Source organism: Paramisgurnus dabryanus, chromosome 24 (genome assembly GCF_030506205.2).
Source record: "Paramisgurnus dabryanus chromosome 24, PD_genome_1.1, whole genome shotgun sequence".
NCBI lineage: Eukaryota > Metazoa > Chordata > Actinopteri > Cypriniformes > Cobitidae > Paramisgurnus > Paramisgurnus dabryanus.
The window spans coordinates 13,612,654-13,626,197 of NC_133360.1; the positions used below are offsets into that span (position 1 = coordinate 13,612,654).

At 36.5% G+C, this 13,544-nt stretch overlaps 1 protein-coding gene and 1 long non-coding RNA gene across 2 annotated transcripts in view; both read left to right on the forward strand.

The window, feature by feature from the left end:
• The window catches only part of hcn2b (hyperpolarization activated cyclic nucleotide-gated potassium channel 2b), a 38,051-nt gene that overhangs the window by 4,825 nt on the left and 19,682 nt on the right, over positions 1 to 13,544 (forward strand). Inside the window, exons 3-4 of the mRNA XM_065246362.2 lie at positions 3,843 to 4,004; positions 12,338 to 12,556. Of these exons, the coding sequence (XP_065102434.1) occupies positions 3,843 to 4,004; positions 12,338 to 12,556 (381 nt within the window). The remainder of the gene's footprint in view (positions 1 to 3,842; positions 4,005 to 12,337; positions 12,557 to 13,544) is intronic.
• On the forward strand, positions 7,055 to 10,568 carry LOC135728203 (uncharacterized). Its single transcript, XR_010525443.2, has 5 exons — positions 7,055 to 7,359; positions 8,948 to 9,004; positions 9,146 to 9,209; positions 9,492 to 9,553; positions 9,713 to 10,568. It is a non-coding gene; the product is annotated as an uncharacterized lncRNA (long non-coding RNA).

A 13,544-nucleotide genomic window follows, 5' to 3' on the forward strand; every position in this document is an offset into this window, starting at 1 on the left:
ACGCTTGCAAATAATAAACTTTTGGCATGAAGATTCAATTGTCCGCGATGTGTTGTATACGGACCAGAGCGTGTCCTCATAGAAAATACACATATCTCGATAAAGGCAGAGAGAGAAATCAAAATCTGCACGCCGCACATGAGCAACAGGTTATAAAACTGCTCACACTACGTGAAAAAATGTCTCTAATTGCAGCCGCATTCAGGATCCCTACGATGACAAAAGTAAACAGAAAGATTGGTTCATGAGATCGGCTAATTTAGCGAGTACCGATCGAGTCATTTAATGCCATTATCGGCCGATAACGATCGGTGGCCGTTCGATCGGAGCATCCCTAAATTTAACTCAAACTGCAACAAAAGTCATTGGCTATTTACCTCCATCACTGCGCGTCTTCTCAAAACATACACAACAAGCTGCTGCTGCTGCTTTTGTGGGTTTGTGGTTTTACTGGCCAAGCTGCTGCTTCTTTGGCGGTTGAGCTGCTACTGTTGTTACACGCGTGGATAACGCTGAAGTATATATGAAGTTATACTTCATAAGACTTTAGTGTCCACCTAGGAATCTCCAGAGATGGGACCAAGTCACACATGTGCAAGTCTCAAGTAAGTCTCAAGTCTGAACCTTCAAGTCTCAAGTAAGTCCCAAGTATTTTTTTTCTTGGGCAAGTCAAGTCAAGTCGAGTCACAGGCTATGTCAAGTCAAGTCAAGTCAAGTCCTGTAGTAGGTCAAGTCAAGTCCAAGTCAAGTCACCTTATTATTGTAATTTTACCTGCAGAATCTGATCTTAATAAAGTGACAAGATATACAGTAAGTAACTATCAGTAAATTACAATAATTTGGATTTGCATTGTAAATACTCATGTTCAATAAAATACATCATGGAATCAAACAAAATTGTAACTTCATAAATTATTTATTTTTCACTTCTGCCAACCGTGTTAGAAATTTTCCACATTGAGTCCATAAAACAAATAACAGCTTAACATCCAACCCCTCTCTGAACACCTCCCTCTCTCTCAAACACAGTTTACGTACAACATTAAACTTTGTTACATTTCTCCTCTCTCTCTCTCTCTCTCTCTCTCTCGCACACACACTCTCTCTCTCTCTCTCTCTCTCTCTCTCTCTCTCTCTCTCTCTCTCTCTCTCTCTCTCTCAAACATGCGCCCAAAAAAAAAAGGGGGCGTTGCCTAAATTTGAAATAACGAACTTGAGCGCGCAAAAGACGCGACATGTGAACCGCCCCTAACATTGTAGAATCAAGTAATTTTTCTCTGTGTGTGTGTTCAGGTGGCAAACTTGAAAAAGAAGTATTAAAAAATAAAAATAAGTATTTTAAAAAATAAATCAAAATTATTTTGCCAACATTTGTCCCCAACACGGTATGATGAGGGCTGCATTAGCTATTATTACATTAGCTAACTACCAACTAACCAGATATTAACAAATTGACAAGCACTTACTGGGCATAATGGCTCTTTAAATGACGAACGAAATTGGAGGTTGTCGTCTGGCTGCCCGTAATTTTAATGTTGCATGTCTTGCAACGCACTGTTCGTCTTTTGCCATCTTGTTGAAGCCAAAAGCGATGACCCTCGGTACCCCTCCGGCTGACATGTTGATATCTGATCTAAGTGGGCGTGGTGTGCGTAAGGTACGAGAGGGCATGACTGATGATAGTGTCGTGATTCAGTCATGACAACACCATTCTCAGCCTGCGCTCCAGCTCGGTCGACTTTATTTTTTTAAATAATTTATATATTTTATATTCAAACTGAAAACATGATGTGATTAACACTCAAGTCATTCAAGTCATCATGTCTCAAGTCAAGTCCCGAGTCTTTAACTTCCAAGTCCGAGTCAAGTCTCAAGAATTTTATTTTTTGTCAAGTCAAGTCACAAGTCACAAAAATAGCGACTCGAGTCGACTCGAGTCCAAGTCACAAGTCCCCATGTCTGGGAATCCCATACACTAAAAATACTGGGTTATTTTCAACACAGCATTTAGTCAAAAAGCAACAAACCCAGGCATTGTTAACCCAGAAAATGTTTATATTTGACACAACAATGGGCTTAAACAATTCGAGATAGGATAAATTGGCTTCCTTTCTTATTCACCCAGTGCTGAAAATAATCCAGGCTACCTCTCGGGCATTCGTTATTGCGACATGAACACGGAAGTAATATAATTGTAACAAAACTATGCAGAATTCAACAAAAACAGCTTTCCTGTAGATTATGAATAATTCATAAAGTGGCCAGACAGTCAGCCTCATCTTTCATTCTTTTTTGTTAATGTATAAATCGATATTAAAATATTTAATACACTGCACGTTTAAAATGATTGAAATACAGCATGAAAAAACTAAAATGACTTGCAAAATTATTCTATATTAACCTTTAACTACAGACTTCCATTATGTCGGAAATCGTCCCTTCCCATACGACGCCACAACTCGGAAAATTGTGTATAATCTGCAATCCTGAATTTGACAAACATTAATATGATGTAACATTAATCATGTTGTTTGATTGTGTGCTCAAAACGCGTAATTCCTGACTCTACTTGAAGGCAGCATAGTTGTCATTTAAGAACCAATTAGATTTGACATCATCAACATGCGACCATATTTGATTTTACAGCACTGTTCTGTATGTTTCCATGGATCGACCACTAAATAAGCTCACAGTATTAATTTTATTCTCCCACATACATATCATTTCGCTTCAGAAAGAATGTTCATATTTGGATGAACTGTTTCTCAATTTGCGCATATTGTTACAAACATTACCAGCTTAAAATAATTGCAATATTAACTCAGTACCAGATTACACAGTGGTGTTGATATTATCCATATTTAACAACTTGATGGTTCCTTGTGCTTTGAAACCATCAAACCTGATCAAAGACAGATACGCTGATTGGCAAAAACTACAAGGCACCAATTTTAGCTCTCCCAAAAAAAATCTTGCTGACAACCTTCGGCGTGATGTTTCTCCTCAATACTTATGCTCTTGGCAGTTTTATGTTTCTTCCCCTCTTGGTTTGAATACCACGTCTCTGCTGCTTTAACTCAAGGTACAATAAAATCAACTTCCCGTGCGGGTGAAGATCTTAACAACTTCAGCCAAGTCAGTGTATTTTCCCACAGCATTGCTTTTTTGGCCTAGTCGCTATATAGGGCACTTGGCTTTTCTCAGGTATGACAGGCTTTGTTTCTTGTATGGGAGGAAAGTGTTGATTCTGTCTCGCGCAGCCACACAAGGCATTATACTGGACCGCCGCCAGATCGCTCTGGCAGCGGTCCTTTCTACTTTTGTAACCACAAACAGACGGCACACAGTGTTTCCTAGAGACTCATTCTTTGGTCGCTAGTTTCTATGATATCAGTTTGGCACATTCCTCTGTCATCATTCACAAACACGTTTGTACTGTTATAAACCAACATGTCGTATTGAATCTAATCTGCCGGGCTGGATAGTTTTACCCGTTACATAAAGAGTTTGACAAACCCTGTCCAGCTGGTCCTGGTACATTGATGTTAATTCAGTAATATTCGCATTAGAAGAAATCTAGAGGTCACGGATAATCTATCTATAAGTCGACAGGGTTCAGAAACAATTGCTTGTTAGGGAATTTCCTCCAAAAATGAAAAAGATAAACCTATTGTAATTGTTCTCATAGGAAATCAAAACCACTAAAGCTGTTTGTCCTTCAAACTGAAGAGCAATTACCCCGTGTCCCTCTTACAGATAATTGAATGTGTTCTGGTTTATCCTTGGTATTTCTTTTGCCCTCTGCTTCTCAAATGTAATGTTGCTCTCCTCTTGACTGACAGATCTTTCACATGACCTATGACCTGGCCAGCGCTGTAATGCGCATTATCAATCTGATTGGCATGATGCTTTTGCTGTGCCACTGGGACGGTTGCCTGCAGTTTCTGGTGCCCATGTTGCAGGACTTCCCTTCGGACTGCTGGGTGTCCCTTAATAAGATGGTGGTAAGTTCTTCCACAGTAAACATGAAAATGTACCATGTTCCTATTCCAAACAACAAATTGAGAGGCAAAATGCATTCCTAAACTTAAATTAAAACAGTGTAACCCAAATTTTTTTGCCATAGGGTAGAGATGGGCAAAAATCGCCTGCATTTCTCATGCGTGTCTCATCAATGATTAGTAGCAAATCGTCAGCACCTGCTTTCAGATGGAGTGGCATTTACTAGTCATATGTCACGAGAAGCTAGGCAAAATTGTATACAATATTGGAGGTGATTTTCCACGATTATGAACGTGATTTTGTGATCTTCTCTGTGAAATTCGGTTCCGTGTGGTAAATGGTGCTCCATCTGAAAGCAGGTGATGGCGATTTACTACTAATAACTGAACCGGCTTTACTGATAAGACACGCATAAGAATCGGAGAATTGCAGGCGATTTTTTTTGCCCAGCTCTACTGGTGTAACCCAAAATTTGAACCTGGACCTGGTGTAACCCAAAATTTGAGCTTTCTTATCTTTTGTGACATGTGCAACTGAGCTAAAGTAATTTTTTGTAATTACTGTTTTCTATATAATCAATCTACATAATGTAAAGAACATTCTGTGAAAAATAACCATGTCAAAGATAGAAATCAAAGTAAAATCAATGATTGATTCAAACCCCTTAAAACATTAAATACATTAGCCTAAATTTCACAGAAAGTGTCACATATTATCTTATACATAATGAGGCATTTAACTTAAAAACTCAAAAAAAAAGCATTTAAATGTGTTAATCATATGGGGACATAAGAGTGTCAATCACTCGTTTCACACTTTCTAAGTTTGCCCGACATTTTTAGACGCTCCCTTACTACCCATCATCACCCATCTGTTCCAAAAACCCATCCCTGCTGTTCAGTTTGGTCTTAAAGCAAGTATTGTTTAGACGTCTGCGAAACTAATGTACACAGTAAGGGATCATAAACTCTTTCTTGTCAAGTGTGTGCAATGTCAAGCAACTTCTGCTAGCTGTACGATTGATGTTTTGGTTACTTTCATATAACAGCACAAACACTTTAGTATAATTTATTTTATATATATATATATATATATAAATATAAATGTATGTATGTGTATATATCTACTGTATCGATCTACCTATGTATCTCTATCTATCTATCTATGTATCTATGTATCTATATACATAATAAAGAGGAAAATTGTAATGCTTAGACGTTGCTCTTTTTAAAAAGAGTTCTTAGTTATACGTCATTTTAGTACCGTTTGGTCTCAAGTTTAAAATAGAAACAAATGAGATAATTTACATTTGACATTTACCTTTATGCATTTGGAAGATGTTTTAATCCAAAGTGACTTGCGTTGCAGTAAAGGCAAAAAATGTATGTGTGTTGAAATTCAAACCCCCACCCTGTGTGCAGCCAACACAATGCTTTTCCAAGTGAACTAGAGGAACACGTAACTATTGACAGTTAAAGTATAACGGTAAACCGCTAACAGTATAGTTTGTTAATAGTGTTAATATTTCAGATGTTGACTTTCAATTGCTCTTTAGTATATTGGCAAACCCGATTACAGTTTAAAACATTGACATTATGATAAATGCAGATTTATTATTTTGTGTTTCTTTATATTCTTGGTGACATGCTCTTTATTCAGAGACCATGTGACACAGAGACAGATTTCTCATTGGCTTCTGTTGTTGCGATAGTTTTATGAATGCAGTTATTTTAGTCACTGGCATTGCTCAGCAATCAAGGTCAGCAGCTTTTGAAAGGCAGATTGCGTGACTCTCAGCATTAAATGATCTGTCTCATTATTTCAAGTGTCTGTCTGGTGTTAACAACAATGAAGCACCTGTCTCACTGATGTCATGTTAAAGGGATAGTTCACCCAAAAATGAAAATACTGTCATCATTTACTCACTCTCAAGTTGTTACAAACCTGTATATATTTCTTTGTTTTGTTGAACACAAAGGAAGATATTTTGAGCAATGTTTGTAACCATTTTTGGGGCACAATTGACTTCCATAAACTGTAAAAAACAACTTAATTATGCAAATCAATTCAACCTACTTTTTTTAAATTTTGATTTGTGATACATTAACATAATTTAGAAAAACAAGTTCAAATTGTTTTAATTTATTACCTATAATTACCTATAGTAATAAATATATGTTGATATTATAGATTTTTTTTTACAATGTATTTATTATTTATACTATGGAAATCAATGGCATTCCTGCTTACTGCCCGATTTATTTATTTGTGTAAATGATGACAGAAATTTAATTTTTGGGTGAACTATCCATTTAAGTAATGATATAGAGGATTTAGGATATCGTATGAAAATATGATTTAAAACAAACATGCATTAAGGTCTTATATAACTAAATAGAAGTCCAAAAAAGAGACAGACAAATATTTATGTCTATTGGTTGAAAAAAACATTAATTCATTAATTAAATGAATGAACATTAAGTCAGTCAAGGAACTTTTTGTCCATAAAGCACAAAAAATATATTTAATGAGGATGACTGGGGCTGTCAAAAAAACACCAAAAGTAGTAAAAGTGAACTTTGTGACTATGTGCTAGCTATATTATTAGTCTTAGGTAGCTTTGTGTGATTAACAGACAAAAAAGTCAAGTCTTTCCAATGTAACTTTAAATGCCTGACAGCCCTAATTTATTATTCAAAGTCATGTTTCATTCACAAATGGTTTAAAATCAACACGATGGTGAGTCAACAATAACACCTTTTTCTTTTACAAGTTCATTTTCTATTCCTTTAAGTTAACCGTATCAAATTTGGTCCATTTTGACATAAAGTAGTATCAGATGGTTTTGCTGTAATTCACCTGTCGCTGTGTTTCTAGCATCTGATAGATCAATGCACCAAACCTCACCCCTTTGATCCCCTTTGATCCAGCTTAGGCCTGTGATCCACGACCTAGCATCGTCAAATCCGCCATGCACGATTAGAATCCCAAATAACACACGTAAGACTTGTAGTTGCATGCTTGTGTATGTTTTTTATACATGAGTACATGGCTACACTGTTAGATGTCGCTGTAGATTTAGCAGCACTGTACTGTAAAAATCCACAGTACTATACTGTATGTGTACATTACAGTACAGTACTGCAGTTCATAATGCATTCTGGGTAAATTTGTTTGAGCGGGAAAATTTTACAGTATATTTTGGTCTTGATGTAACCTTGCTGTAGCCATTGCTGTAATGTGCCAGGTGTACTTGCAATAATCAGTGAAAGTGCGCCAACGTCAAATCACACAGACAGAGGGAGAGCACAACTCTTGGCTGCAGCTGAAGGAGGACGATTGATTTCTGTCAGTTCGGTAAGTTTGAAATATTTCTGTTTCATGAAAACTTAATTTTTAGTTTAAGAATGTTGTCAATAGTTTGTCACAATATTGTTTTAAACGTGCAATGAGAGAGAAAAACGGTCGCCAACAAAGTTTCAATCTCCCTCAGAAAGTAAGCTAACGTAAACGTTACACACAGATGTCTACCGCTGCTTTAACTCGCTTTACACCTTTTTAAATGAATATAGGGTTGTTTTAACTAAATTATGACGGTTTGGTGAGTTTATATTGTGTTGAAAGTGTGGTGACAATGAAACTATTTTTAACGAAATGGACAAAGACAACCCGCCAGCGCGGTCTTGCGGTCCCAGCATAACGGTCGTTGACGGCGTTTCATCCGTTCAGTTAGCGTCAGAGAAAAGTATGAAGTTCGACTGTTTGGTAAGGCTGACTCGTGGTTGTAAACAGATAGGACTTGACACGCCGTACACAGCATACTGTAGTACCGAACTCCTCCACAGAAGTGAAAACAAGAAACCTCATATTTAACTGGATACATGCATCGAACTCTTAGCAGCTTTAACTTCGACCAAATATAATTCAGACCTGGGCTCATCTTAATATCGGATGAACGAAAGGGATTGCCGCGCTTATTGTTGTTGTTATTATATTACGGTAACTTATATCAGCAAAAGCAGAGAATATCTTCTCTTAAGCGTTTTACACGCCCAGTAAGTTGTCCAATACATTTTTATGGCATATTGTTTCCACCACTTCAGATGCATTACACGCTGTATATATAAGTTTCCAAAACACATCAAATCAATGCACGAAAAGAGAATGGGCTCCGCATTTACGTACCTTTGTCTTCTCGTCTCTGTCATCTGATCCTTCATCTCTTGATGTAAAAATAGTCCATTATAACATCGTGTAGGAAACTGGCATCACCAGGATTGCTCAGATTTAGGCGATCATGTTTATCTTTAAAGTGAGCAGCTAGCTACTAACTTGTTAAAAAACTTTGCGTGAAATAGTGTTACACCGCAGCCGTCCGGGTAAAACATTAAAGGGACAGTCTTTTTACCTTGTCACTATAAATCGCTATTTTCTGCACTAAACGAGACATTTTCAGAGATTTTCTGTAGACAAGATGTTATAGAATAATAATTTAAAAAAGACTTATTTAGATATTTATATATAATATATAATATAACAACTAATATATATATATATATATATATATATATATATATATATATATATATATATATATATATATATATATATATATATATATATATATATATATATATATATTGTTTTACAACTGACTTAACACTTACAGTAATGTTTTATTTGTTAGCAAAGCATGATATTAGATTTAAACACTTAATACATTTTTAAATCAATCACTTTGTCTCTGCACAATGAACATTATCAAATATTATTAATGTTGTAAAATATATTGTTCATTGTTAGTTCATATTAGCTAAGGCATTACCAAATGTTAAGGAATAAACTCTTATAGTAAAGTGTTACTAAATTTTCTTTTACCATTTCCTTCACAATGTCTACTTATTTCTATGGCTAACAGATTTTGTAACATTTGTCTTTTTTACAGTCTTACCATTGCTTGTAAGCTGGATTGGGTAAGATGGATCATCTTTAAAGGCACCAGGCAAGTACATGATGTACAGTTACAAGTCATGTATTTTTTCGACTGCAATATTAAATGCTTTCACGTCACATGTAAAAGTACACAGGAATGTGCTGATCACTTTTTATTTGTAGTTTACATGAGTGTCATTGCACTTTTCAGGAGTTAAGGCAGATGTGGAGGCACAATGGGTGACACCAGACACACACCAAGCACATTATGTTCGGTAAGTTTGCACTTTACCACTACAGTTTCTTTAAATACCCATGTATACACTCATTCACAATTCCCACACACAACACTGTAACACGACCATACACAACATGTACACAATTGTCTTAGTTTGCCATGTAGAAATATACAAACAGAAATATTCAGACTTTGGTTATAAGAAATTTAATAATTGTATTTATTTAGCAGAGGTGTCCCTGGACTTTATTGACAAAAGATTTTGTTTTCAGAATAAAAAGTTGTGTCCAAATCAGTAACAATTTTACTTTCTGTTCAGGACATTCAATCATGACATGATCCATGTGGATGCTGTCCATTGAGGAAAGAGTTTGTTCAGCGGTAAGTGAATCTTCTGTATTTTAATGTAATTAGGTGTGGAACAGTAGAATAAGAGCAAAAGGTTTCAGAATAGGGGTAAATTCAAGGCTGAGTTAAATTTTTTAAGAATCTTTTTCTATCTTATATTTGTTGACTTAATGTTTATGATATTTCTAACAGGTTTCTGGATAGAATTAATTCCAAAGATGGGAAAAAATGCACATCCAGACAAGGAGCAAGCAAAAAGACAAGGAACTTGGTGCAGAGAAAAGCTGTGGCCATTAACCCCCATGTGAACAGCTTCATGCAGTCCCTGATTGAGTTCGAATGGACGACTTCAAAGTAAAGGCCACTGTGGTCTGTCTGCCAGTTTAATGCATTTATTTTTAGTGTTAAATGAAATTCAAGTAGAATATTTAAAACTATGGGCCAGTGTTCTTTTTACCACAGTGAAATGTTACCTTTTAGTCGATGATGGACTTTAAACTGAAAACTTCAAACTATGGACCAGTGTTCTATTTGCCAGAGTTAAATATGTTACAGCAGGGGTCTCCAAACTTGTTTATACTTGTTGATTTTATTTTATGTTACTTGATTATATGTTTATTATTGTTTAAAATCTTGTTTTAAATGTTTTGTTTCAATTAAATGTTTTTTTAAATAAAATTTTGATACAAACATTGCTTGGATTGCCTTTTAATTCATTATGTCATGTCAAGGATAGCATTTTTACCATATTAATAACTATAGATTTAAACCTAAATCTCTATCTATTTTATATAATATTATTGTATTAACTGTAATAAGTAATAAATAGTATTTATGGGTCAATATAGACATTACAGTAAATTACTGTAAAAATAGACTACTGTAATAAAATATTGTAAAATTACAGTACAGTACTGCTTTGTAACTATACAGTACTAGTTTGTGTACTGTAAAATGGTATTACAGTACAGTACTGTAAACCCAAAATACAGTAACTTACTGGCAACCGTGCTGCCAGTACCGTACTGTAAAAATACAGGGAAATCGTTAACAGTGTAGCATAAAAAACATTAAAAGTGAAACCTTTTTGTTATACTATTTCCTGTTTTTTTTTTCAATTCATTTAGCATTCGTTATCAAGTAGGTTTAAAATGTATGGAGGCCCAGCAATCACTATTCTATTAAAAAAACTTATTATTTTATTCATCGCAGTGCTTGCAGGCAAGTAACAAGGTAAATACATACCAGAGGCCCTACAAAACATATAAAATTTACAAAAAAACAAAACAAAACATATAAAATTTAAGTGAGTTTGTGCTTTAAACAAGCAAAAAAAATCTGCAAATGGAATAAGACATTTTTCTTGAATTTACTTAATACCAGAAAAATTCAGCATAAAGATATCTTAGTCCGTTGGCAGATTGTTTTTGCTTGTTCTAAGTACAGATTCGCTTAAATTTGATATGTTTTGTCTAAAAACTAGACTTATTTTCTTAGGTCATTTGCTCATCAAGAAAAGTACGCTTGCTATACCCCCTTAACTATATCTGTTGTAATATAAGCAAATTTTTCATTTAGCGTATTCCAAATCTTGCTAGCAGCGCTACATCGTAGCACAGACAGAAATCCAAGAACATGTCGGGGTGGTGAATGTATTATTTTTTGCAGCTGGGAATGACTTAATGTATTTATTTGCATACTCTGCTTTGAGAAACAAATGTTAGCCAGCTGCCAGACTGGTCGCTATTGTAGGTATCAAACAGGTCAAGATGAATTACAACATAAATAAACAGCCTGATCTCACAAAAATTCTTACGTATTTTACGAGTTGGCTAAATCGTATGAATTCATACGAAGTTAATTGTGCAAAAACTTAATATCATAAAAACAATAACGAAACTCAACCCCTAACTCCAACGTCACAGGGTTTAAGGCAAATCGTACCAAAATTTATGAATGTGATCTCATGAATGAATACGAATTAGCCACCTTGTAAAATACGTACAAATTGCCATTAGATAGCCTTGAAATAAACCTCACAGGTGTAAACAATTACAATATATTGTTTAGTTTCTACATTAAGGAGTTTCAACTGAAATGTGTCAGTTTAGTCAATTTTAACAAGTTGTTAACTAAGTCTTAACTACTAGTCTGACTTTAAAGAGAATTCTTTCTCTAGGCAATCCAACATGAATCAAACAAGCGAACAAATCTATCTGACACACCGCATTCTTCTGAGACTTTACTATGCACTATATATAGCTTCATGGCAATCCCAGCAAGCCCCTCCTCATCTTATCTCCTTTGCAAAGTAATTCCACTGATTACCCATCACCCTGTTTTCCATTTTCACCCTACTTCATCATTCAAAATCACCCACGGCCCCCTTGACTTTATCTCTCTGATTCAGGATTTTCATAGCTTTGTCTGCACGGAGTGAATGCAAATCAGGTTTGGCGCGCTTCGCAGGGACCCATCGGGTCAGTCCTGAAAAATCAGCCGCTTATGAAGGGAAACGAAGCAACTTAGTGCGGCAGCTGAGGTCTTATGCAGATACCTGTGAGAGGAGAGACTTTATATCATGATCCTGGGCGAAATAATAAATAGACCGCCACTCCTTAATTGCTGTTAGAGCCGCCAAACGAGTGAAGGGAATAATAAATCTGTCAGAAGTTCACTGCACATAGCTCAGAAAATGGGTTTTGGGTTTTATAGTTGTTGTACCCTTCCTTGGTTCATGTCACTTGTTAGCATCCAGCTGACATCATGGTAAAATGAGCTTGATAAAGTAATCACAGTTTCCTTTTTTGCTTCCAGAACGACTCCTGGAGTGAGCTGTACTCCTTCGCTCTGTTTAAGGCAATGAGCCATATGCTGTGTATCGGGTATGGACGCCAGGCACCTGAGAGTATGTCTGATATCTGGTTGACCATGCTGAGCATGATTGTGGGAGCCACCTGCTACGCCATGTTCATCGGCCACGCCACCGCCCTCATTCAATCGTTGGACTCTTCCCGTCGCCAGTACCAGGAGAAGGTGGGTAACATACACACACCGCAACACCTGCAGATGACCTTCTCTTGTGTCACCATTGGTTTGATCTCGCCAGATCAAAGTCGGTATCCATCGTCTGCTTGACACTGCTCAGGCCAGCTATCCCGACAGCTGAGGATTCTGTGAGTTCTCCGCAATCTGGTCTCCCCCTCATCAGATCAGTTGTCGGCCCCTCCCACCGCTGTAATTCAGTCTTTGATTCCTAATCATGGCATCTGGTGTTTGTTTACACCTGCAGACCCCGGTTCCCAGCTCATGTCGCGTCACAAACTATTTGGTTGAACTTCATAGGCTGCCGTAATTTTCATGTTGTGGTCACCACCACTAAAAACAGCTTACTTGTAGTTGTTACTGCAGAATAAATTGGGATTTACGGTTCCTTGAAAGTTTGTGAATCTGGGGGGAAAAATTCAAGGCCCTGGGAAGTTTTAAAAAATATACATACGTAGAGACAGGTCATTGAAAGTGCTTGAATCTATTTTATGCAAGAAGTTTTCTAAAAAAAATCCATTCCCTCTGTAGGATAGGATAGTATCAGAAAAATTCTAGACTTTTTAAGCACACGTGCTAAACTGTTCGCTTAAAATGCTACTGTATGCGAATGTTGATACATACCAAAATGCTTTTTTGCATAGTTGTGTTTGACACATGAAAACGTCTCGGGTTACGTATGTAATTGTTGCTCACTAAGAAGGGAACGAGACGTCTCCCTTGCCATACTTCCTGCGTCCCTGTAACGCCGTCTTTGGCAATATTTCAGATAGCGATATACTTCCTGGCTCCCGCGTCACTTTGTCTTTGTCGGTAAGCCTCACCATTGGTTAAATTTGATATACACATTCAGACGCACTTATCCTTGGAGGCGTCCCCAAAGTGTCACCGCAGTGACGCAGCGCGAGTTCCCTCGAAAGGGAACTGTTACAATGTATCTTAAAAGGTAACACGATGTAACCTTGCTCTCACTTGAAAT